Raw genomic sequence first — 25,610 nt, forward strand, 5'->3', positions numbered from 1 at the left:
ACGAGGAGGCCACAACGACGACGACCACCACCAAGGAGGGGCGCAGAACTTGATTACATGGGGGACAGCGACGCAGCTCGAAAAGCCTTCAACTGCTCGCAGGAGTAAGCGCTCAGTTACTCCGGAGTCAGTCCGCTCCCGCGGTGTATGTGTGTTTGTCACGTGCTCCGCACACGACGACGGGCTGAAGCACAAGATGCGGCTGAAGAAATCAAAGAAGTCAACGTAAAAACGAAGGGGGGTTTTCAAACCGAAACAATGGCACGGGATCAACAGGCAGATTCTGGCAGTGATGATCTCTGGCTAGGCCACGGCTTGCTGTCGGGAGCCGCCCCCGACGACGCCTCGCCGGGCCTCGACTCCGATCCCTGCGTGGCGACGGAGGACGGACCGCCGTTGGTTCCGTTCGCACCGGCGCCGCCGCCGTTCACACCGATCCCGGAGGCAGTTCCGATGCCGTTGGTTCCCCCGAACGCCGCGGCTCTCCCCACTGATGGGTTGGCACCTCCCGTGACGTCACAAACCCTGTCCCTCGTCGAGTTGAGGAGATGGTGCCCGCTCGCTCGCTCCCTCTCGAGCGTGCCACTGACGTCACCTAAGATGGAGCGCTCCCGCGGTTCGGGCCGCTCCCTGTGCTCGGGTCGCTCCCTATGTTCGGGTCGCTCCCTATGTTCGGGCCGCTCCCTATGTTCGGGCCGCTCCCTGTGCTCGGTACGCTCCCTGTAATCGGTACGCTCCTTGTACTCGGTACGCTCCTTGTACTCGGATCGGTCGCGGTGTTCAGACCGCTCGCGAGGCTCGGGCCGCTCTCTGGTCAGCGTAGACGATGCGGTGGTGGTGATGGCCGTCGCGTCGCGAGGTGGTGACGAGGAAGAAGACGGCGCGGTCACAGTGGTGGTCAGCTTGTCGGACGCGCCCAGCGATGACAAGCCCGGCACGGTGGTTATGGGCACCGAGATGCCGATCCCGCCGGAGCTCGAGTACGTATTGCTCGAGCCCAGTGTCGAGCTCGTGTAGCCACCGCCGCCCGCGAGTTCGCTCGTGCGGCTGGTGTAGCTGCCGGCACCTCCCGCCGTGTGCACGCCGCTGGTGTAGATGCCGGCGCCTCCCGCCGTGTGCACGCCGCTGGCGTAGCTACCGGCCGTGGAGTAGAGGCCGCTGGTGGCGCCGCCGCCGCTCAGCGAGCCGACCATGTGCGGTGACGACGACGCCGACACCGAGCTGGTCAAGTAGGCGCTGCCCCCAAGTGACGAGCCTCCGCCCAGGCCGCTGCCCGCGGCGATGCTGGCGCCCAGGGAGGGGCGCAGGTCGCTGCCGCTGGCGGCGACGAACGCGGCTGCGAGGATGAGCAAGGTTAGGGGAAAAAATGACACTGTTTAGCCCTAAACACGAACGTTGATAGCGATAGCAACGCATGTACCCGCTATAAATAAATAGTGTGGTTTTATCCGCCTATATTTTGTAGTAATCATTGGCGCACTTATTAAATTAACGAGCATGGTATCAGTCGCGCACAGACAAACAGGAACACAATACACTCGATGACCGCGAACACTGGGCTCAGTCACAACGCTGTCATTGGTCATCAGCTTTTCTGTCGTGTTGTCCGATGCGCGCGCATATTTTCACCCTTTATAGCGGGCTAGCGCGCATCGAGGGGCCCCTACGTGCGCCACAGTTTCGAAGAAGGCGAGACGAAGTTCCGCTCATGCAGGGAAATACTCGTAGGTTGCTAGCGGTGCTAGCATGTCGTCCGCCATCGTGGCTGAGGCTGCATGTCAGTTCCTAATACTGATGCAGAGCGCGTGCTCTCTGATGTGAACTCTACAAAACAAACGATGCGCAACCAAATGTACTGTTCATCTTCAACCACATCGTACTACATGAAGGTGGGCTGGTTTTATGGATCTTATACTAACCATACACCGTACGGGGCTTCAAGGAGATACTGTTTTAACGTCCAAAGTTCCTATTAAGCTGTTGCCTAGAATGTGCCAAGCAGGGGCGTAGCCAAGGGGGGGGTGGGGGTTGGGGGGGTTAACCCCCCCCCCCCGAAATTTTTCAGTTCTGCTTGCGTATATATACACGCACACATACAAACGCACGCACGAACATACATAAGGTATGGTTGAACACCCCTCCCCCCGAAAAAAAATTCTGGCTACGCCCCTGGTGCCAAGACTATTTTGGCAAGAACTCTACCTATTCGAGATTAGCTGTGTGCGTGCGCACTGTACTTATAAATATTTACTTATTTATATAATTATAGTTAAGTGTAGCCTGGAGAACTAGCAAAAAATATCTGTGCACTTTCATCTATATTTGAGCTCATGAAATATTATTTCTCGTCCGATAACAAAACTCTATTGGTAGTATCGCTTCTGTTCTATACGGCGACAAATGTGACCGTAAGTTTAAATGTCATGGATACTTATGGCTACTTTTTCTCTTGAGTTAAAATGTGCCAAACGGGAACACTGCTCTGGGTTGTCAATAAAGTTTTTATCGGTTCGAGTCGATACATTGTTTCTTTTCGGTGTATCTCTTTAAGCGCCCCCTTTTTGGGTGGGGCATACTGACCCCTGTTGAGCGGCCATATGTCGAGCAGGTAGGCGAAGACCTCGATGGGGCGACGCAGGTCGGAGACGGGGAATCCCGTCTCGGCGTGGCACACGCACACGGGGCCGAAGCACTCGGCCAGGGCGCGTGACGTCATCTTGTTGCGATCGCTGCGACTGCTCACCAGTTTCAGGTGGTCCAGCAGGAACAGGGCGGTGCACTGCCAGCGGGAAATGGTAAAAAAAATCACAGCATATCCACGGAGTGAATGATGATGAGTGGGCGAAGCTGCGGAGGTTCATTGGTAAACCGTGAATCTTCCGTGAATTCTGCCCAGTACATCATCACCGACGTGAGATCGGGCGCGTTTATACTAAAGGTTCGATGAGTTATGACGACTTGCAGCTCACTTTAATTTTACATGTACGCTGTGAATTTTCATTGTTTAGAAAGCCATTGCTTTAGAAAACATCTGGCGTCTTTCGTTAAGCAGCTGGCGTCTTTTCGTTTTGCTTTAGAAACATCTGGCGTTCTTTCGTTTTGCTTTTATACCCCTGTCACACTGGACGGTTTAATGTCATTCGAATAGAATGACATTCGCATCTAATGACATTATGCGGCTGCTACACAGTGATATTTAATGTCATTAGGGACGAATGACTTAGGCAATCGAATGAGTTCGAAAAACACATTCGCTGTCGAAGTCGAACCGAATGTATAGTCTCTACACCAGAGACTACTTAAAATGTGTCATTTAGTATTCTCAATTCGACACGCATTCGTGCAAACACGCTATTAATGTTGCTTTTTTAAAGGCGCCTGTGATTTTAACGAGCACAGGTGTAGGGAAGGCTGTCGCAAAATGTTTTTACTCTCCACCTCAGTGGCGTCTGGCCGCCGGCACTGTCGGCCATAATGTAAACAAACAGACGCCTGTGTGCATGTGTATCTGCAGCGATGGAATGAACTCCACGAGCGCACCGGACCGAGGTGGAGATGTTTGCTCTCATAAGGCTATGAGAAGACAATTGTGCGCAGTTTCACTGAAAGCTGTTTTCCCGCAAGGACGCGTGCGAGACCGCGTTTTGAAAGCGAACAAACGCGGAACGCTCCGAGTTTCCGTCAAATCTCTTCTTCTGGGTTATGCGCGTTCCTTTCAACGCTAAGTACAAAGCAACTGAATGTTTTACTTGCTGCAGCTTAGCGTCGTCGTTCAGCGGTATTACAGTGCCTAGAATAGCGGTACTGCCATGTCAGCCATTCTATCGGCTGTGGCCCTGGCTAAGCGTCGTCTTGGCTTATGGTGGCCAGATATCCTGCGATATGAAATTTTTATCCGTGTTTATCTAGCGATGCGACTTCCCTCATGCCTTTTAAAATAAAGAACTTCGCTTTCATGCCACTCTACATTTACCTTCCTCAACTTTTCCAGCCATTTCTTTTTCTGAATTATCGACATTGATATCATGAACGAATGACATTAATTTTTCCTGTGTAGCACCGCCACGGATCGAATGGCATTCGTTGCGCCGAATGACATTCGAACCTAATGACATTAACACCTCCAGTGTGACAGGGGTATTACAAAACATCTGGCGTCTTTCGTTGGTTTATTTCATCAATCAACGGCGTTTTGAACAAAATTTTTATTGTTTAATCACGCACAGGAGAAATCTCACCAGGCACTACCTTGGAGGTAAACAATGGCTGCTAATGGGAATGAGAGACAGAAGAAGTCGGCTTTTAGCTAACACTTACACTTCTACTTCTACTAACGTTTCCTACTGGAACATGCCAATGGCTGCTAATGGGGAATTAGAGACAGAAGAATTCGGCTTTTAGTTAACGCGCACGCTGCGAATTTGTTATTGTTTAACAACGCACAGGAAAAATCTCCCACCGGCACCACCTTGGAGGTCAAAGCGTAAGACTGGTTACGCACTACGACTACTACGACTACGACTACGACTACGACTACGAGGGACGAACGGGTGCCGCCTTAAGGAGCTTCGCCCCTAAAAAAACGCGAGTCGATCACACTGCTGTCTACGGAGATTGTCAAGGAACTCAGCATTAACTTTGACCATTTGAGTTTCCTTAACATGCTTTTAAATCACAGTAAGCGATCGCTTCCACAGTGAAAGTAACTGCCATCCGAAAGCGCCTGCCGCGACCGGGATCGAATCTAGAGCCTTGAGCTCAGCACCGTAACACGTAGTCAATACGCTATCGCGGAAGTTCACGGGTTTCACTGGGAATGTCTGAGTTTTGAAAGGCGGCTACAGGGCCACGTACACGCTGGAGCCACCAGGCCTGGGACGTCATATTCGTGCTATAACGAAGAGAGGCACCTCCGAGTAGGAGGAAGGCAGGGATATTAACGTGATAACGTTAAAGAGGCCGCGTCGAACAAATTCTGGCGTCGGCGTATCAGGAGTCGCAAACCATCCTGCTCACACACATGTAGTTCCTAAGGAGAAGTGACTGGCCTTTCAAAAACTGAAGACCTGCCTGGCACCCCGTGCATGCACACACTCTTCCGGTAAACAGTGTTTCGCAACTTTTGGTGCGTCATTCAGTTTTTTTCTCGGGGGTCTAAAGAGGAGATTTTCCGGTACGCACCTGGGTGCCCTGGTGCATGGTTAATGGTCGCAGCGCCTGGGCGCACCGATGCTATTTGTCGAAGATGCTACAAGAAAGAAGTCGTAGGATGAATGCTCACCCTGTTGACCTTGGGCAGGCAGTCGAGTATGCTGAACATGAGCTTGGCGTTGCCCTCGGGGTCGTCGGGCAGGCAAACGCTCAGCCCGTCTACCAGCATGTCGAACAGCCCCTTGGTGAACAAGGGCTCGGGAAGCTCGCGTAGGTAATCCTTCAGAAGACCTGCGAACGCACAAGTGCACACAGTAGTTGACAAACACAGCGACCTCCATTGAAACGGAGCATATGGTATCTATAGATAGGCACGAATTAGAATGGTTATAGTAAAGTGGCACTTTTGGTGCTGCTTCCAGTGCGTAAGTGTCTCTTGGGAGCAAATCGCATGCAGTGCAGACGTCTCCAATATTATGGTCTCAGATTCATGTTTATTTACTTTTTATTGGTTTAATTATGAGTCGTTTGTATCGTCAAGCATACATACGAAGTAGCGGCGCCATCAGTCATCGTTGGACCAACGTATGGACGGATAGACGGACAGTGATATTAGCCAGTACCCCAGTGCAAAGGAGTGTAGGACAATCAATAGGACATGCTATAACTGTAGCTGTGAGGAAACAATCACACATTTTCTCTGTGAGTGTCCCCGCTTCGGTGCGCCAAGAGAAGGAATTTGAAGAGTGTTCAATGGACCTAACAATCGCTCATTGTCGGAGGAAAGAATCTTAGGACACTGGCCGAGACCACCCGCAGCACAGAAGGCTTTGAAAGCGTTGTTTCGTTTCTTGCGGGTAACTGCTCTTAGAGACAGACTTTGAGCAGTCTCGTATTCTCCTCTCTTTTTCGGTTTTTCTTTTGCTCTTTTCCTTATTGTGACATCTCTTTCCTTTTATTTCCCTTAGCACTTTCCCCAGCACAAGGCACCCAGCCGGTCTGAGGACTTGCTAACCTCCCTGTCTATCCATTTAGGTCTTCCTCTTCCACCTAACCTGATTAACTGTCACAGCTATGGGACATGATTACCGCTAATAACACGCTTACAAAACATGGAAAACACAAGCACGGCGGCGCGGGCATCGGACTGGGCCGTGAACAGGTTCGTCTGGACGCTTCAGAGGTAACACGCCTTGGTTGAGCGACCGCTGCGATTCGTAATGGATCAGTAGAGTTGTACTGACTCGTGACAACGTTGATGTCCGGCACGTGCTCCGCGGAGAGGTCCACTTTCCAGTGGGGTCCGCTGGCCGCGCAGCTACGCTCGATGGCTTCGCGTAGCATTCGCTTGCGCACGGCGGACCCGCAGAGGCGGTAGATGCCCACGATGTCCAGGCCACGGTTCTCCACCTACAATCGACGACAAGGACCAGCTGTCAAGTAAACTCTACATTTCTTTTAAAAGAGCCCTTTTGAGTCTGGACTTTCTTAGTTCAATGGAAGTCTTGGTCCATAATGCATACCTTTGACGATACGCCTCCAAGACTGCAGAAAGAGCGACATAGAGAAGCACACACCGTTGTGTATGAGCATTTCCGAGCCGCTCTTTGCCACGTCTTGGAGGTACTACGCCAAGGACGTTTAAAACATGTCATCAAAAAGCCCGATGTGCTACCTTAGTAAAGGTCTTCGATTTCGAGACGCTAGGAGATATATCGACAAGCCACAGCGCCGCCACGATGGTCTAGTGGTTATGACGCTCGACTGTTGACCCGAAGGTCGCGGGATCGAATCCCAGCCGCGGCTGCTGCATTTTCGATGGAGGTAAAAATGTTTGAGACCCGTGTACTTAGATTTAGGCGCACGTTAAAGAACCCCAGGTGGTCGAAATTTCCGGAGCCCTCCACTACGGCGTCCCTCATAATTAAATCGTGGTTTTGGGACGTTAAACCACAGATACTACCGACAAGCCACAAAACGCCAGAATAGTTTACCTTATTAGCATCTCGTAGGAACAGGGTTAGTGCCGTTTCGGCCGGAAGGGGTATGCGCGATGACGCAGCGCAGACGGTGGTCACGTGGGAGGGGACCATCGTGACGCTTTGGCCACTCTCTCCAGAATGGTGCGGTCGCCTCTACTAATACCCTAAAGGGGGCACCAAGTCTGCTCTACACCTTTACTCTGTCCGACCTGCCTCTTAATTGTACGAATTGCAGGATTGTGGGCATGCGTGTTTTCCGACGATAATGGCGTGCGAGGATCCGTGATGTTGCACTCCATTAACTGCCACCGGTAAAGTCAGTGACCAAAGCCAGGCCGTTGTGAGCGGCACGTCATCACTTCATGTTCATTTTTGCATCCACTGCGAAGCTTGTTTTCTTGCAGACACAACCAGTGGACGAGATGGGGCAGCTGTGGTGATACTTGGCTCCCTCTAATGGATAACCCTGCGCATGCGTACGGTCGCAACAGATTCTCCGTTTGCACTTTTAATCTTCCGATGCTTATGTTTCTACTATGTCGAAGATGCTACGTCAGTAGAGTGTTTTGGTGCCGGGGACCCAAGGCGGCTTGCGTTATCCCTCTTGCGTTCATTTGTGCTCCAAGCAGCAATCAGGGAGAATACAAAGGAACGCAAGGGCTTGCGTACGCAAACCTTCGCGTTCCTTTGTATTTTCCTTGTGTGCTGCTGATCAACAAAAGAAAGCGGGGAGGTGCACAAAAGAACGCAAGAAAGCGGGAAATCGACCACTAGAGGTCCCCGGAACCAAAACCCTCCAGTAGAGAGCTTTAGTACCGGGCGCCAAAAGCGGCTTGCGCACGCAATCCCTTGCGCTCGTTTGTATTCTCCTTGGGTGCGGCTGGGAGGACAAAGAAACGTCACAGCGTGCGCACGCAAGCTACTTGGAATCCCCGGCAGCACGATGTATCAGTAAATAGATAGTTAACGTTGCATCAGCAACTGGCAGTGCGCACCTGTTGCACACATCGTTGCACGATGAGCGGCACGGTGCCCTTCTCCCTCGCAACGAGGGCGTCCAGAGGAGCGCCGAACACGCCTCCGCCGCTGTAGTTGGGCGTCCGCTGGAAGGTGTGTCGGGGGTCTCGGTAGCGCATCTTCAGGTAGAGCGCCCCCCGCGGTTCCAGCCGCAGGGCGAGGCTGTGCGCGGGCGCCTCGCGCAGCGCCGACAGCAGGTGCACGGTGCCCTTGTAGCAGAGCTTGTGGCGAGACTGAGGGTCCCAGCTGTAGAGCAGGAACGACACCGTCGTGTTGTCCACGAGATCCAGCTCGAAGACCTGCGAAAAAAAAATGAGAAAGAGACCGTAAGTACGCCGCTTGAAATGTAACTAATCAAAGTGGACGATTGGGCAAGTCGGTGATTCATGATCGTAGTATACTTTCGCAGACGAAAAAGACAGGGGCGACGGACCTTTCAGGCGGCAAAATGTATCAGAGCGCTAGCAGACGCAGACGACAAAAACACTGGGACGAGCGCTCGTCCCGCTGTGTCCTTCTCGTCCGTGCCTGATAGCGCTCTGATACATTTCGGTACATTTAACCAATTAGCTCAAAAAGCCACTCTGTCAAACTCCTTGGCGGGCCGTGAACTTCTGCGCTTGACTCTATTTTTTTCATTAATACTTCATTTTGGGCGAGTTGGTTCATTGTAGATTAAGGGAGTAACAGCGCGAACACACCCACAAGAGAGACGATACGGACACACAAGCGCTTGTGTGTCCGTGTCGTCTCTCTTGTGGGTGTGTTCGCACTGTTACTCCCTTTATCCATTTTTTTCGTCGTCCCTGCCTTTTTTTGCGCAGTATACCAAGATCATGAAACACCGCTTGAAGTTCATGCGCCGGATACTTTTAATTGAGTATCAAAACGGTGCTGCTCCTCTAAGCATTCTTCCTTGTGTTTGCTTCCGTACTCCATGAGCCGATCGTTTGAATACACTTAGAGTACTATAGAGTCTTAAGGACACTATCTTCCTAGGCCTCTATAACCCACTTTCTGGAACCATGATAGTCTGACGTCATCCACGATGATAACGATCATGCCAAATGCTATATCTTTTGGGCAGCATTCAACTACCGCACTTAGTCGCGTATTAGAAGCACTGACTAACGATGACTAAATGTTGGGTAGCGACAGTACGCGCTATCCACTGTTGTAACAGCCACATTGTCTTTCTTCACTATCAGTCCCATGACTGAGTTATTTTTGTCATTTTCGCTAATTATCCTTATTATTATTGCTGCGTATAGTACGCTGTATATACCTCGTCCCAGTCGAAGGAGTGGTCTCCCGAGCGGACGACGGTGCGGGCCTTGTGTGCCCGGTCTGTCTCGATGACGCAGTACAGGTCGCGTGGCCCGTGTCCTCGGAGTCCGCGGGCGCCGAGCAGGTGGAGCCACAGCAGCCCGCTGAAGGCCCCCGCCAGCACCGACTCGCTCTCCTGCAGATGGCGCAAAGCAAGGGGGCGCTGAACAGTCACATCGCGTGAGGTCACGGCAGATGACGGTGCAAGAGGGTCAGTCGGTAATTATATCCGGTAGCCGTCAGACAAGAGTGTTTGAAGCCATGGAGGAAGGAAAATATTGCGTCGTGACAAAATGCACCCAGCTAACGTCACCCGTACGTTGGATCATGACGTACTTATGCGTAAACCGTCTGAAGCGCTTGCTGGAGCAGGAAAAGAAGATGGCTTCCGCCTTCGAGTCGTCTTAGGTGAACGCACAAAGTATCGTACGACTTCTTTCCTGCTTACACAACCTTGTATGATCAGGCTCCCTTTAGGGTCACTGACACACTGCTGCTATCTGGTAAGGATTACTAGCTCACGATTACCTAATGGTCACGGTTAACACTCACCTTCTCGGGCCTGTACTTGAGGAACTCTCTGGGGTTGAGACACAGGGCTCGGTCCTCGGCGCGCACGTAGTCGAGGCTCATGGCGTGTGGCAGCCGGAGCGGCCGCGGGAAAAGCAGCGACGAAGAGCGTCCCATGGGCCGCAGGCTGCTGCCGCCGGCACTCGAGCCCAGGTCCAGGCTGCTGGAGCCCCAAGTCGGCAGGCCCGATAGGAGGCTGCTCCGCCGCTGCTGGAGCTGCAGTTGTTGCTGCTCCTGCGAGGAATCCATCAAGGGCACGCGCAGTGGGTTCACGCGGCCGTATTTCAGTTCACTTAGACTCTTTATTTCGGACAACAAAGTCTCGGATACAAGGGCAAAAGGCAGATGTTGTCTTTGTGACGGGTCGCCAGCACCCGAGTGCACACACTCACAGCATGCAGCAACAGAGAGTTTTATGCAAAATAAACAATGGGAAATAGGTACATAGTTTTACAATCATAAAGGAAGTGTCATGCAATTACAAGTAACGAAACCTAAGGAACATAAAACTTACCTATACACTACCTATAAATCGTAGGAAAGGGAAGGAGGCAAGCTTTAACTTCTTTTTTAAGATTTTAGGGACACACATTTCTGAATACCATGGCATGTGTATCTCTCTTGAGAAGACTAGGAATTAAGTCTTAAAATTAGACTGGGAATTAAGATATGATCGACAGGTACCCTACCGGAACACCTCGTACAACGATCTACAGATGACAGGAGCACATACGCACAGACCAATATCCGCTTGACGCATTGGCTTCAGCCTTTAACAGCGAAGCTCTTTAGCATATCATTCCTTGTCTGACGAACCAAAAGACTATCATCATCATAAACGGTTATGTGCCGCAGAAACTGGGTAAATCCCACTACTCACCACTGGTCCACTAAACATGAGGAAGGCAACAGCTAGCCCAACAACAAATAACCTCGAAGCGACGGCGGCTAGCCGAAGACCCCGAGTACGTACAACGAGAGAATACTAGGCAACGGGAAAGGCAACAGCGGCTGAGAGAAGACCCCGAAGCGATGGAAGGCGTACGCCAACGACGACGTGCCCGTAGATCTATAAGAGGTGCGAACGCTTGGCTTCAGCGCGAATTTCTGTCTGGAGTTTGGACATCCGTGTCGTGTCTGTGTCTGTCTGAGGTTTACTGGAACCTCTCTGCACTGGGAACCTCTCTGCACTGGGAATCAACGTAGAAACAACCTGCATCACCTAGCTAAGGCCTAGAAACAATCTAGAAACAAGGTTGTTACTGAAGTTTTTTATGCACAAGTAGCCTCTTGGAACAAGCATGACACTCCTGTGTTTTCTTTCTGTTTTTTAAAACACTATCTCTCTCGTTCTCTCTCCTCTAGTTCAGAAATAAGTTACATGAGATATTTATACTCCTTGTTAAGCTTATCGTAAATCATTTCCGTGGTAGCCCGCAAGGTTAAGTAAGGTTCCTTCCGTAGAATTCATCAGCCGCATTCAGCACAGGCATGCGCAAAAAGAAGAAAGGGGGCACCCCGTACGCCAGTACTTCGTCTGTGCACTACATTGTTCTTGTAAAGGCTTCAGAAGGAATAGGGTCGGGAAGAGCTTTTCTTTTAAGAAAGTCGGTTGAACACGTGACCTCTAAGCCTCAGAATACTAGTGGACATCCTTTGTTTCCCGTTTGTTGTAAATCTACGTGCACTTTGTCAGCTTCTTCGCTATGATCTACAGGCAATAACAGACAGAGGTATATGGTCTGATCTAGGGACTGTCTATATGCCATGGCTAGAGATAGAGTGGTAGAAGAAAAAAGTGACGACAGGAAGGAAGAATAGATCGTTCTGAAAAAGTTGTCTTCTAGCCTCAGTCTCTTAGCCAATCTAGCTTGAGCTTGTTTTCCGGCCACCCTAGCCATAGCTATGCAGGCAGACCAGGATCACTGAAAGAGATACTAGCGCTCTCACGTCACGATCACATGATGAGACTCAACTCGTCTGTCTCTAATCGCACTGCGAATGCTCCCTCCTATGTTATTGCCCAATTATATGGACACTGCCGGCGGGTTTTTGTCGTCGCCGTCATGTTCCATATAAAGTCCAAATCGATAACATCGCCCCGCGGGTCTTATGTTCTACGTGCTAGTAAAATGCGCGAACGCTGGCGACGAACGCGGCTGAAGCAGAGATGAAATGAGCCGACCACCTCCGTCATATACGGAGGGCGCATGCGATAAGAGTAAAACTTTTGTTGAACCGAGTTGGTACATAGCATTTAAGAAGACGCGCGCGCATGCAAGAATTGTGGGTGTGGCGCATCTTGGTTAGATATCTATGGTGTTACGTATGTAATACGTCGCTACGCGTGCGCATGCGACGATTGTGGTTGTGGCATATATATGAGATGCTGAGAGATGAATAGAGCAGTTGTTAGTGAGCGACATGTGCTTGTCTCTTCTATTCTTTGTGGTCCGTCTTGCTTTGCGCTGAACTTCTCTTCTTAAATGCTAGGTACTACCAACTAGGCCCAACAAAAGTTTTACTGAACTTCTCTTCTTAAATGCATGCGATAGCATCGCCCAGTGTCCGAGGGCTGCCGTCGATGGCTCCTCGAGGCGAGAGGAAACGCCCCGCTCGTCTTTGGGCGCGTGAAAGGCGCATGGCGACAGAAGCCGAAGAAGGCGCTGCATGCCTCCGGAAGCAAACACGTACTTTGACCTACAGGGCGTGGTCGCCCGTGGTCGTGCGCACCGTATATCCCCAGAGGGGAACAGTAGGCGGCTCATACCTTTGTAACTGCTGTGCTCTCACCGGTTCGCGTTGAAGCGACAGAAAGCACGAAAACCGCTTCGCTCGCTGGAGCGACCAGCGTTTTGTTAAGTTACGCGAGATCGGACCGTAAAAGAGTTAGCTACCAGCCTTACTTCGTATAACACTACAATTGGCTGCTGTCGCACTCATTGCTTCCTCCTTGCGGTGAATTTTTAAAAAAATTTCCATGCTCCTGCGTAACGTGACGCACCGCTTTGCCAGGAAGCGGATTGAGAGGAATCGATCCTTTAAAAGCGGTGACCTCTCAGTCCAACTAAAAGCTGTCCAGAGGGTCTGCGAAAGGGCGGGGGACCACAGTCTTCCTCCATCTACGTGGGAGCGGCCAGCGACTGCTATGGACTTCCCTTAGGGGCTCCCATCGTAGGTCCTCTCAGGGCCGAATAAAGTTCGTTGTCTGTCTGTCTGTCTGTCTGTCTGTCTGTCTGTCTGTCTGTCTGTCTGTCTGTCTGTCTGTCTGTCTGTCTGTCTGTCTGTCTGTCTGTCTGTCTGTCTGTCTGTGTCCAGCTTCAAACACTATTAAGCCTCCTAGTTCACCTGTCTAAGAGAGTCCAGTAGGCTCTCGGCGCTGTGGGCGACCCTCGGCAGGGGTCGCCGCAGAGATGAGGTGGCCGACGAGGATGAGGACAGCTGCGGGTGCATCATGGCCCTGCCGCTGAGGCCCGTCGACGATGCCGTGGAGGAGAGGCGCCCCACGCGCTCGTACAGTGCCGAGGTGGACGGCGCGCGGCGCATCCAGGCCCGGTACTCGGACGACGAGAAGACGCCGGGCAGCGTGCCCCCGCCGCCGCTCATCAGGGGAGCCGCCAGCGGACCACCGCTCGCCGACGCTGCAGCAGCAGCCGGCGCACGAACGAATATGAGCAGCTCGCACCACCGGTCGCCACGCTGAACACACACACACACACACACACACACACACACACACACACACACACACACACACACACACACACACACACACACACACACACACACACACACACACACACACGCACACACACACACACACACACACACACACACACACACACACACACACACATGCACACAAAAACAAAACCACTCTTTGAGGACGATTTTTTTGTTTGAGCAGGGTTTAAACTCCAAATACAAGAGCTACCCTTCGTTTGGTTTCGCGTTGTACATGGGTCGACATCTGCAATGCCTCTACACTCGGGCACAACCGAGAAGGATTAAAAAAATTCTCCTTGGGCACAACTCTAGAAGGCCGCGGAATTTCCACCTCAAAGGCGGATGCCTACAAGCCTGCACGAATGAGCGCTCGCTCGAGACTGACGTCATAAATGGCACCGTCTGTGACCCCGTCTTCGGACACCTCTGCCGAGTACATTAATGGGACTATTTCTTTAGTCGCGGAGGCAATCGGCTACCACACTTCGGTCATCTGCACGGGGCCATCCTGCTTTCTTAAGTTGTATCCAATTTTATGCAATAAATGGGTCATTAAAACCGACTGGTGGGCTAGTTGGCACTGCATATCTTATGTTTCAGCGCAAGCAAACGCGAGGACGAAAAGGAAGACACGAGGACACAGCGCTACCAACAACTGTGGTTTATTGCACACTGTAACAGCATAAATACCAATGTACAAGAAAGAGGGAAAGGGTTACGAGAACATCCTAACAATGTAAGCAAACTGGCAACGAGTGGTCATCTTGTCGCACACTGCATGCGCTGTGGTTGTAAGTCCATTTTTAATAAAACTAAAGTGATTGCAAGAAATTCAGATCAGATGACCAAGGAAATTGCTGAGGCGTTTGAAATTAACAAAAGCAAAGGTTATGCGGGCTGCCCATCTGTTTCGTTGTCTCAAAAATAGATAATGTTCTTGTCGTGGTAGTGGTGGCGCTGTTGCCGCAAAGCAGTATGTGGTGCAAAGGTGAATTTGACACCCTTTCCCTCTTTCTTGCACATTGGTATTTATGCTGTTACCGTGTGCAATAAACCTCAGTTGTTAGTAGCGCTATGTCCTCGTGTCTTCCTTTTCGTCCTCGTGTTTCCTTGCGCTGAAACATAAGAAAGGGGTCATGTTTCGAGACATAAAATTATGAGGCCTAGTGCACCGCGCTACATTGGTTCACATGACGCCTGCGCATAAACTTTTTTTCCCATACATGACGCACTGAACTTTGGTCGCGAATGCCGGCAATGGAGGAAGTCTAACCTATTCCTCAAAAACCATTCTCAGCTCAAGATGTTTCCTACTCCACCCCGTCGAGTTTGTGTGTATCCGCCTTTGAAGTGTGAATGCCGCGGCCTTCAAAAGTTGTACCCTACTACGACATTGCAAGAAATCCTATATGGTGAAAGCATTCGTAGCCTTGCGCGGTGCGTATGTAACGGAGTATATTGCCACGCTCGCTTTTTTATTTCTGATATGATCAGGTTTCACCCACAAAAACTGTCACCACCGCTCGGCGAAGGCCGCGCTGCAATGTTTGGAAATCTTGATTGTTTTAGATTGACCTGATAAGATTGCACGCACGACACGAGTAGTCGGGTTTACTCTGCAGCTAACGCACTCCCCAGCGATAATGATGAAATTTTCGATCATTCGTGTATGAAGAGGACGCGTTCCGCCGACGATCAGATTACGACGTCCAATTATTGTGCTCGACGCCTCTGTTTTACTGCGAGTGTCATTAAAGCGAAAGACTTAGATGCCTCATCAAACGCGAAAACTGACCGTCAGCGTCCCTCGGCGTCGGCGTCAACATGAATGATGCAAAAAATCATCACGTTATGACGTCACCATATGACGGCATCATGACTTCCATTGATAGCCACAATTTGTGAAATCACTATGGCGTCATCATAACGTCACTATAGCGTGCACATAGCGTGGCGTCACATGATGACGTCACCACATGACATCGTCGCTTGGTCAAAGGTGGGCCGATCACGAAGGCAATGCAAAACCAGATGACGTGCAGAAAGTTTCCAATGCCTCCGATCCCGGAGGCAATGCAAAACCACGTTAGGTGCGGAAAGCTTTGGTAGGGGAAGATCAATACATCGACTGAGGAAAAGAAGATGGCTTTCGCCTTCGACTCGTCTTAGGTGAGCGCATAAGGGACCCTGTGAGTTATTTTCTTTTCTTTTTTTCTGGGCACAGGTTCGCCCAATAAACAGTTCAATCCTTACCGGCTTGTGTTCTGGGTACTACACCGCTACAACCACGTGACAATAAATAGCCTCCAGCCCGAGAGGGGGCACTGCTGCATGCATCGGCAGCAGGTTCTCACCCTTGGGCCTGCGAGGCCTTCCCGAAGGCAGTTCCGGCGCTGACAGTGCTCCGTCGCTGTCCTCTTGCGAGTCGTAGGCGGCGCGCTCGAATCGCACACCGTGACGCAGCGCCCGACGCGGGTCCAACACCCCGAGTGCCACGCCGCGAGGCAGGGAGTTGGAGCGCCCTGTCAGCGTGCGCGGATGTTGCTGTGGCCAGGAAAGAAAAGGAGTTGTACGTTTGCATCAGATCTTGGCAGGCTCGGCTAGCTCGCTTTCACTGAACAATGAATTGTCTGTATCCGGGCCAGTTGGTATAACTCAGCATTTTCACTACAATAATTAATGTTTTTTTAGCTTATGGCGAGATATTTTATTTTGCGATATTTCTATGAAAGAGGGAAATAGTATATATAATACAAGTCGAAGTTTTCATCCGCATCCGTGTAGACAAAACTATTTTATAATAAACTTTTATAACAAAACTTTTGTGCCGGTTCACTGTAATATGCTCCGACACGAAACAAAGTTACTAATATCAACACAAAAGTTCGGCAACTAAAAAATGGTTGCTCACAAAACAACTCTGGCTTAGTTCCTATCCGTTGCTGATTACGAGCCTGGGGAGTACTCGACGGCTTCTGTTTTACTTTCTTGAAGTAATATCTCTTGTCTTGCTTAAAGTCATACTTCTACAGCTGCCGCCAGAAGCATGAGTCGCCTCCGTGAACGGCGCGGCTAGCTTTTCGGGAAGCTCGGAGCGCTTGCATCATCAGATAGGGCGGCCAGGTTCAGCTGACCTAAAGGCGCTACCGAACAATAATAATAAAGTGTAAAATGCGGGACAATTCCGAATATTTTCGTATCTCTTGCGGAAGACGGGACAGTCCCGCGAACTGCGGGAAGGGTGGTCACCCTACAGCATCTTTATGCCTGTACAGCGCGACATACAGAAGAGTGGATGGGTGTGTACGTCCACTGTCCCTTCTGTCGCACCTGTACGCGCTCAAAGGGCGTACAGCGCACCGTTAACAGGGTTAAAAGAGAGAGACACACACTGAAAGAGAATATGAAATCATGCTCGTCAGTCTCTCCCTCTCCATCTCGCTGGTTTTGCACTAACGTTGTGCTGTACACCCTAGAAGATGCCTCACCAACTGTAGGCCAAACAACCACATATACCCTTACAATGCACTCAATGTACTGAGTCGTACCCCAAATTTTTTCAGCACTATAGACACATGCCTTACATCGTCGCGAACGTTTTCACCTTTTAACCTAGGTGTCTTTGTCCTCTGAGAACCAGTTGGGACTTGAAAACTCAAGAGGCACACTTTGGCTTATCGAATCAGTTCGCATTCGTAATTTACTACTTGAGGTCCTCGTAAAGCTTCATGAAATCTTTTTTTTTGCTTTTATTCGTTGCATCCAGTTTACCTTTCTTACTGTAAGGCTGGCAGGTGACATACTCTGGTACTTTGCTTACCAAGAACAAAACAAGAGTACGCCTCTGTGGCCGTGAAAGGACCAGCCTCTTCCGCGATGGCTGAGCCAAAGAGTACCGCTGAGCAGTGGTAGCTGAGCAAACAGGTTCGAGCAGTGGTTTGTTCACACTGTGCTACAGAGCAAGTTAGCATACGCTGTCCATTAAACGAAACGAGAACTCCGTAAGCGCTGTGCTTGTCATGTCTTGGTCTGCATACGTCTACTTGATGCTTGCGGGTCCGTGCCATGATTGCTAGTACACGGGCTTTGACTTGAGAAGGTGAAAAGTTTTCTCTGGCAGAACACACGCGCTCTTATCCCACCGTGCGTCTGCCCTCTTCTCCCTTCACCTTATATGAGGGCGGAGGAAGTCGTACTCAGGCTATGACCACGGGACACATGATAAGAGATTCCACAATAGGCTGCTTCACACAACACCAGTATTACGGCGCGCATCTAATACACATACACACAGAAAGTATGCCTTAAAGGGACACTAAAGAGCAAAACTATTTTTCTCGTATTGGTAAATTACTCTTTCACGATATCAAAAACCATCACGCTTGTCGCGAGAAGACGCTTGGTAAGCGAGAAAATGCGCAAAAAGAAACTGCGGGTGGCGACGCCACCTTGAATGTCCCGCATCAGTCGCCGTGACGTCATAGAATTTGACGGCGTCTATTAATGCCTACGTACTTCCTAATCGGTAAAAATAAAGTACATTGTCCTCTGAGAGAGTCAGAGACTTAACATAACAAGTTTCAGTAACTTTATTTGAGCCAATGCCACCAAAATACGAAAAATAGACTTTGGAGTCCGTGACGTCACGCACAAAGATTTCGGCGTGAAATTTAGAAATGAAACTTTGACCTTGAGTTTCTCCTCTATTAATAAACCTATGAGGGTGAAATTAACGACATTAGAGTGCTCATAGTAAAATTTATCAATCTAAACCGATTCATTGTATGACGTTAGTGTCCCTTTAAGGGCGAGTCGGCATCTCAATAACAAAAAAAAAAAGTGCCACACGTACTCCGTGCGTCGGGGCCACCATGAATGGCGCTCCCATGGCCGAAGGCGGTCTCCTGCCGGACTGTACCTTCTGTGTCCGAGCAGCTCTCCATGAGCGACCGGCGCCGCAGGATGCCCCCAGGGGCCATCTGCTGTTGCTGCTGCTGCTGTTGGTGGTGGTGCTGCGCAGCGTGGTGCAGGGAGACCATGCCTCCAGCCCGTGGCCGAAGGCCTGAGCGAGTAGTACCGTCCCGCGTGCGGGCCCTGCATCATCTCGGGCTGCATCAGACGCTGCTCGCTCTCGGTGCGCAGAAGCCGCCGCGTCGACATTCCCCGGTCGTGTTCGTCCCAGTACCTGCGTAACAGAGTGATGGATGGACTGTTAGGCGCGTTCGCAATGCATCGTGCGCGAGAACAGTTTCGTCTTAGTCGTTCTCGCGCGGGCAACGTGGAGTCGTTTTACGGTTGAGCCGAGGTTTGTGCTAGCCGGATCTTGCTTTGAGCTGGTTGGTGGAGATTCATATTTCACGAAAACATTTCGGCGCAGGCTACGGCACGAACACAAAATAACACAACGATTGGCTATCTCGGGAAGACTGCGGTTTCTTCGACTACCACGCGCAGATAGTTTAGCAGAGTGATGGTGCATGCACACAGTGGTCACGTGTCTCGGAATGTGCTTGAAAAGCGTCTTTCCCGTTGTGTAATAAACCAGCAGGAAGTTGGAACACGTCCTGTTCATTGTGTTCCTTTGTGTCCGTGTTTTAGTTTGCGCCGAAAACCTTCCGTGAAATATGAATTGTGCTAGCCATTCACTATAACCCGCGGTTGTAGCAGTGATAGTAATATAGTGGCGTGGGAAAACTTGTAGTTGACAGCTATAGTCGGATACATCTTAAGAGGCCCCGCCCAGACGACCGAAGCGCGGCAGCCTATTTACCTCCACGACTAAAGAAATAGTCCCGCTCATGCACGCGCCGATGTTCTCCGAAGGCGGCGCCAACGGCCGTCCCGCTCATGACGTCAGTCCCGAGTATGCGCCCATTGGTGCAGGCTTGTGTTCATCCGCCTTTGAGGAGGAAATGCCGCTGACTTCTAAAGTTGTATCCGACTACGGTACAGTTGTGGTCCCTTAAGGTGACCAGGGACGAGAAGAGAGCACGGTAGGTCAGGGAACGAACGGGTGTTCAGGACATCTTAGTCAAAATCAAGAAGAAATGGACATGGGCAGGGTATGTAACGCGAAGACAAGATAAGAGCTGGTCATTAAGAGTAACAGATTGGATTGCAAGAGAAGGCAATAGCGCAGGGAGGAGGCATAAAGTTAGGTTAAGAAGTTTGCAGGGGACAACGGGGCCGCAGCAAACACATGGCCGGGTTGATTGGTGAAAATAGAGAGAGGCCTTTGCCCTGCAGTCGGCGTTAAAGTCCCTAGATTATATCCTTCTACCTAAGCAGCGGCAACTGCCTCCTTTCCCGGCCCTCTCTCATGGCAACCAGAGATGTTTATATTAGCGCAAGTGGACTTTTGCGCGCCTGTCACGCAGGCCAGCGTGGAGAGGACATTGTCGGCACCGAAGTTTGTTACAGCGAAAGCTGTTATGAGATCACAACAGCCAATTTTGGCTCCATAGTTGTCCGCCGCCGCCGGTGTCCGTAACCGCTATCACGTGAAATAAGAAAAAATGAAATGAGAATGAAATTTCTAGGATCGGATGGGATTTTAACTCGTGCCTAGCTGTGCGTGGCAGTCGAGTATTCAACCACAGTGTCACGCTGGTGCTTGTAACTTCTTCGCAAAAATACTCTTCTGCCTAGCTGTGCGTGGCAGAAGAGTAAAATAGCAACCTAGCGTCACACAATGCGAATTGCTCAACGAGTCAGTCGTTGAATGATTTCAACCCGTTACAAAGGGCTCAGCCATAATTCTTCATCATCATTAGCCACAGCACAAAGTGCACATAATGCCTCTCAGATGTGTAGCAGGTACCACGATTCTCCGAAGAATGAGGAAAAATGGCACAGTGGGTGATTTGCTACTTCAGAAAAATTATGATGATTTATGGCGTAGTGGATACCATGCACGCGTACTTGTATTAGTTTCTCCAAGAGAGTAACGGGTTCTAGAAAGGCCGCTCTTCCTGCTTACGCTGTGACTGTGCTACGTGTTCCGCGCAGGTTTGACGATTTTTTTATGAGGTCAGCGGTCTCTTACAGAGAGTGCACTCAATCACGTGCTGCTTTTGAGATCGTGCTCACTCCCTTGACACAAAGCATTGAGCCCGCTAAAAAAAATCGTAATTGACTTATGAGAAAATAAATACTATGACTTTGAAGCGCATATAGAACTGGTTTGTGCTAGTTGGCAGGAATTCGTGGTACAGTTACTTCCACTCCTCTGAAGAACGTGGAAACGCCCTACGGCAGCCGGCGTCTGCCGCCATTTTCTTCCTTACTTGGAGGATTTACAAAGCCACGTACGTCTAAGTACATTAGCCACGCATCTTTCAGCGGACAATATGCTAGCGTGACGCGCCTTTCTCCTCCCGCCAACCCCCCGTCATTAGTGAGCGGGGGACGCGTTTCACCAGTTGTTTGAAAAGCGTTAGGAAGAACATGGCTACTGAAAACGAGCGTTAGCCAATGAGATTCGTCTGCAACACTTCAATGGTTGTCGGTGCTTAAGAAAGAACGGGGGGAAATCTAGGGACTTTAGTCGGCGTAGTCAGGCTGATGATGATTACGATGATGATGATAGTTGTGGTGATTGTGGGGCCGTGATTGAGGAGCACGCATGGGGGTGGTGTGTGGCGGTAGCAGAAAAGCCGTTGTTGCGTCGCGAAGTTCAGTAGGCCTAATGGTGGTGTCAGGCTCGGTTGTTGAGGGGGCATGGTAGTTTAACTGAGAGGACTTGATGAGCGTCAGAGGTGTGGGTAGTGGCAGGGCACGAAAGGACACAAACGAAAGGCCATAACATCTCAGAACTTTATAAAAACAGGTAGAAATACCCAGCACCATGTTGTAAGCTTACTAAAGAAGCCGTCTTACTTCTCCGACTTCAATTGAGCAATTACCTCCACGGAACTCTACTGCATGCAACGTATACCGGAACACCTACAAGAGACTAAAATCTGCAAAATGCTGATCACCTCGTAATCGTGTGGGAGTGAAACAAATGTTCAGAGACAATGGCCATCCGATCACAGATGACCACTGAGAGGATCAGCTGACACGCCAAGTCCCGAGGACCAGCTACAGGAACGACAAGCTGGTGAACACGGCCAATCTCTCCGACCACCTGTAGGGAGGTGGTCACCCGCGTCCGGGCGTAAAGCACCCTGGTCTACCAAATCAAGTATATCTCTCCTAAGCGCTTGAAATATATCAGATGCAGTATCAGTGGAGAACTCCGACCAGCGCGAGGCACTGCAAGCTTAAACAGCGCAAAACGGCGATGTCAAAAGAAAACTATGCACAGGAAGCGCTGGTCCTACGTGTAAATCTTCTTTGTTCTCGTGGCTTTTAGCTGTTTAAATTTGCAGTAGGTCTCCGTCAACTAGCAAAGACGAAATTACACTTCTATTGGAGACGCGCCGAATGGGACAATGGCAGCAACGGCGCGTTTTTTTTGTTTTTTTTTTAGGCTGGTGGCACACATGTCACCACCCCGTTATAAAGGGGACGCTCACAGCATCCATCCATTCATCCATGTAAGAGCACTGCGAGAGGAAAGTATGAAAGATAATAGGCGCGTTCATGTAGACTCCGTTATGTGTGTGGCGGTAGCTCAGTGGGCTAAACGCCCGCCAGCCATCGCCGCGGATCGAGAGGTCATGGGTTCAACGCAACTTTTTCTTAATATTTTCCCTTTGCCATTTGATGGCATTCATTTTGCTGACGTATTTCCATGACGGAATTACGTCATGAAAACCTTGGTGGACCCCGGCATAAAACACTTTCGTGTTAAAAATAGACCAAATTACTCACGTTGAGAGACAATCCAGGATTACATCGTATTTTCTAGTGACGTCGTTAGTGCAAGTATGCGCCGGCGCACCTGTTCCTGGCCGCCGATGAGCGCTCCATGTGCGGGCTGTCCCGGAAGGCGTGCACCTGTTCCGCCAGGCTCTCGAGTGTCTTTGGGTAGCGGTGCGGGGGCTGCGGTTGCCTCCGCACCGGCACCGTGCTGCTGTAGTATGGATTCTCCATCAGGCCGCCGCCCATGCCATTCTCGCTCTGAAGGTCGTCCTCGGCTTCCTGCGACACGGAAACGGGCAGCATCGTTTAGACCGACTGAGTCGAATAAGAGATGTGACCGGAGCCCGACTAGACCGCGTTTGGTACATCAACTCGATTCTGGTGGGTGTGAGTTTGCAGCAGCGCCCAATGTCGGGGAGAGAGAGCTGAGAAGGTGAGAAAACCTTCCGATGATAAGAGTTAACGCACAGCCGGCCCGATCCGACGGCGTTTACATGCGCCTTGCCAACCGAATCAGGCTCATTTGAAAAAGAGAGGGCGTGCAAACACGGACACAAGGAAGAAGTCGGGACGTTTGTGGTGTCCTGACTTCTTTCTTGTGTCCGTGTTTGCACGCACTGTCTTTTTGGAATGAATACTTTGCAACTAGCTCAGCTCTCTGTTAATACGAATCGGGCTATACTAGCTTCCCCCTTTCATATATATACAGATGGTACGCTATCAAGATGCATTGTTATAGAAGGAGTAACGATAAGAACAAGGAAAAAATGTAATTAGTACTGTTACAAGACGCATAAAATTGTTGTTCAAGCAATGCAGTCGTAAAACATTGAAAGTGCTATACACGCAGGCTCGCCTCAACAGTCTACGAAGCACGTGATTTGGGAAAAAGCGGAATTTCCACTTAGACTGGGATCATACCCTCCCAGTAAGTGTTTCACTGCTTGCAGCACTTTTTCCCCTTAAACCAGAGGCATCATGCATCAACAGAGCAAGTGTACACGTGTGCCGTGGAGTCCATGCCCTGCGTATTTGGAAGGTATTGCAAATACTTCGTAGGCACGCGCAGGGTTTTCCATTAGGGGCGGCCGATAGTCACCGCAGACACCCCCCACTCTCCCATCGTTGTTCAAGTCCGAAAAAAAAAAGCGAGCTTCGCAATGGAGACAAAAATGAAATTGAAGCGACGGCATGCTTCTCGCAAAGTCCCGCCTTGGCTTTCAGGAAGTAAGGTGGGAAACGCACTTCTTGCAATGCAACATCAGTAGCCTTCGGGCACCAATATAGTAAACAAAAAACCACGTTGCCTTAACCATGCGCATTACGCCATCATCATCATTATCATCATCATCAGTTATTAACACTTAAAGCCCCCGTAGGGGTATCACACATGGGGGGAGCATACATAAAAAAAGAAACGTTCAGACAGTCATGAATAAAGAAAATGCAATAAAAGGGATATTTAGAAGGGCACGAGGTGAAATGCTAAGGCAGTCAAAATGCTGAGACAGTCAAAGTAATACAGGAACAACGCACTCAATGTAAAAAAAAAAAACTGAAAATACGTTACGCATAAGCACTCAGAAAGTTCGTTAGTACATTTCCAAACTTGATGGGGTCACATTCCATTACAATAAGGTCAGGTAAACTATTCCATTCCGCAGCGCCTACTGGCAAGAAAGAGTTGAAGGATTTGGTAGCGCCGTGAATTCGTTGACGACTGAGGGTGTAGTGCGGTTTGGCGGAAAAAAGAAGCGTGTCACGTAAGTGTGGGAAGTTATAATACAGCTCTTGAAGGAGGCATAAGCGGGGGATTTTTCGGCGAAGTGCTAATGATTTGATGTCCAAGTTTGATTTGATGTTTGTAACACTTAGACGATAGTCGCACTTGGATGTAATAAACCGGGCTGCGCGGTTTTGTACGACTTCAAGTAGCTCAACAAGGTACGCTCGATAGGGATTCCATATTGCCGGTGCGAATTCTAGCTTAGTGCCGATAAATGTCTCGTATGCTAGTTTACGGATCGCAGGGCGCGACGATGATAGTGACCACCTTATAAAGCCCTGGGATTTGTTAGTTGCACTAACCAGAATATTAATACGTTCTGGCCATGTAAGCTTGGTAGTGATAATAACGCCGAGGTACCTGTATGATTGAACCAGCTCAACAGGAAGAGAATGCAAAGAGTAAGAGTATGACTTGGTATAGTATTTCCGCAAATACACACATGAACTTACATATTTTTTTTTTACTTTTAACTGCATGACCCACTCAGTACACCATTTTTCAATTGTAGCGAGGTGACGCTGTAAAAGCAACTGATATGGTTTTGTTGCCTGGCGTACGTACAGCTGGAAGATATCGACCAAAAAGTATGGAGTCGCCGAGTACCTGGACTCCCCTCTTGACGATGACAACGGGCGGCCGCTGCCTCTCGGCTGCCATGGGCGGCACGGGTGGCAGCGCCCCCGAGCGCCCTCCGGGACCGCCGGCGCCCTTGGAGCGCACGGCGAGCACCAGTCGACGAGGTATGGACATGATGATCACCACGTCGTCCAGGCTCATGTTGCGCACGTCCACCAGGTTCACGGCCAGAATCTCGTCGCCCACGCGTAGCAGGCCCGAGTGGTACACCGCGCTCTCCAGGGCGATGCGAGAGATGAATACCTGACAGAATCGAGTCAGTATTGGACTAAGACTTGAGATCACAGCTGTCGGTTTAGTTGGCTATTTAGCCGTCCGTAGTGAGCGTTGGAATAAACCTATCGGCGGCATTTACGAAGCACACTGACCCCTTCCTGTGTGCGCTCTCCAGGAAGACGCGAGAGTTGAACACCTGACCAAATCGTTATAATTATAATAAGACGTGGGATAGCCACTATCGATTTAACTGTAATTAGGGTGTCTATTTAGCCCTCTACAGTGAGCTTTGGCACACACCTATTGGCGACGTTATATATATTACTCAGTACACTGACCCCTTCATGTGAGCGCTCTCCAGGACGATGCGAGAGATGAGAAGCTGATAT

The 25,610-nt window shown here is 50.2% G+C and overlaps 1 protein-coding gene across 1 annotated transcript in view; it reads right to left on the reverse strand.

Annotated features, from left to right (window-relative positions):
- Positions 1–220: 220 nt before the first annotated feature.
- The window catches only part of LOC119405737 (rho GTPase-activating protein 100F), a 111,291-nt gene continuing 85,901 nt past the window's right edge, over positions 221–25,610 (reverse strand). Inside the window, exons 5-17 of the mRNA XM_037672572.2 lie at positions 24,973–25,248; positions 22,660–22,859; positions 18,625–18,957; positions 17,576–17,684; positions 16,127–16,316; positions 13,395–13,687; positions 10,029–10,280; positions 9,436–9,612; positions 8,129–8,449; positions 6,396–6,561; positions 5,282–5,442; positions 2,581–2,779; positions 221–1,336 (exon numbers count right to left, since the gene is read on the reverse strand). Of these exons, the coding sequence (XP_037528500.1) occupies positions 270–1,336; positions 2,581–2,779; positions 5,282–5,442; positions 6,396–6,561; positions 8,129–8,449; positions 9,436–9,612; positions 10,029–10,280; positions 13,395–13,687; positions 16,127–16,316; positions 17,576–17,684; positions 18,625–18,957; positions 22,660–22,859; positions 24,973–25,248 (3,744 nt within the window). The 3' untranslated portion in view covers positions 221–269. The remainder of the gene's footprint in view (positions 1,337–2,580; positions 2,780–5,281; positions 5,443–6,395; positions 6,562–8,128; positions 8,450–9,435; positions 9,613–10,028; positions 10,281–13,394; positions 13,688–16,126; positions 16,317–17,575; positions 17,685–18,624; positions 18,958–22,659; positions 22,860–24,972; positions 25,249–25,610) is intronic.

This window comes from Rhipicephalus sanguineus, chromosome 9 (genome assembly GCF_013339695.2).
Source record: "Rhipicephalus sanguineus isolate Rsan-2018 chromosome 9, BIME_Rsan_1.4, whole genome shotgun sequence".
Classification (NCBI taxonomy): domain Eukaryota; kingdom Metazoa; phylum Arthropoda; class Arachnida; order Ixodida; family Ixodidae; genus Rhipicephalus; species Rhipicephalus sanguineus.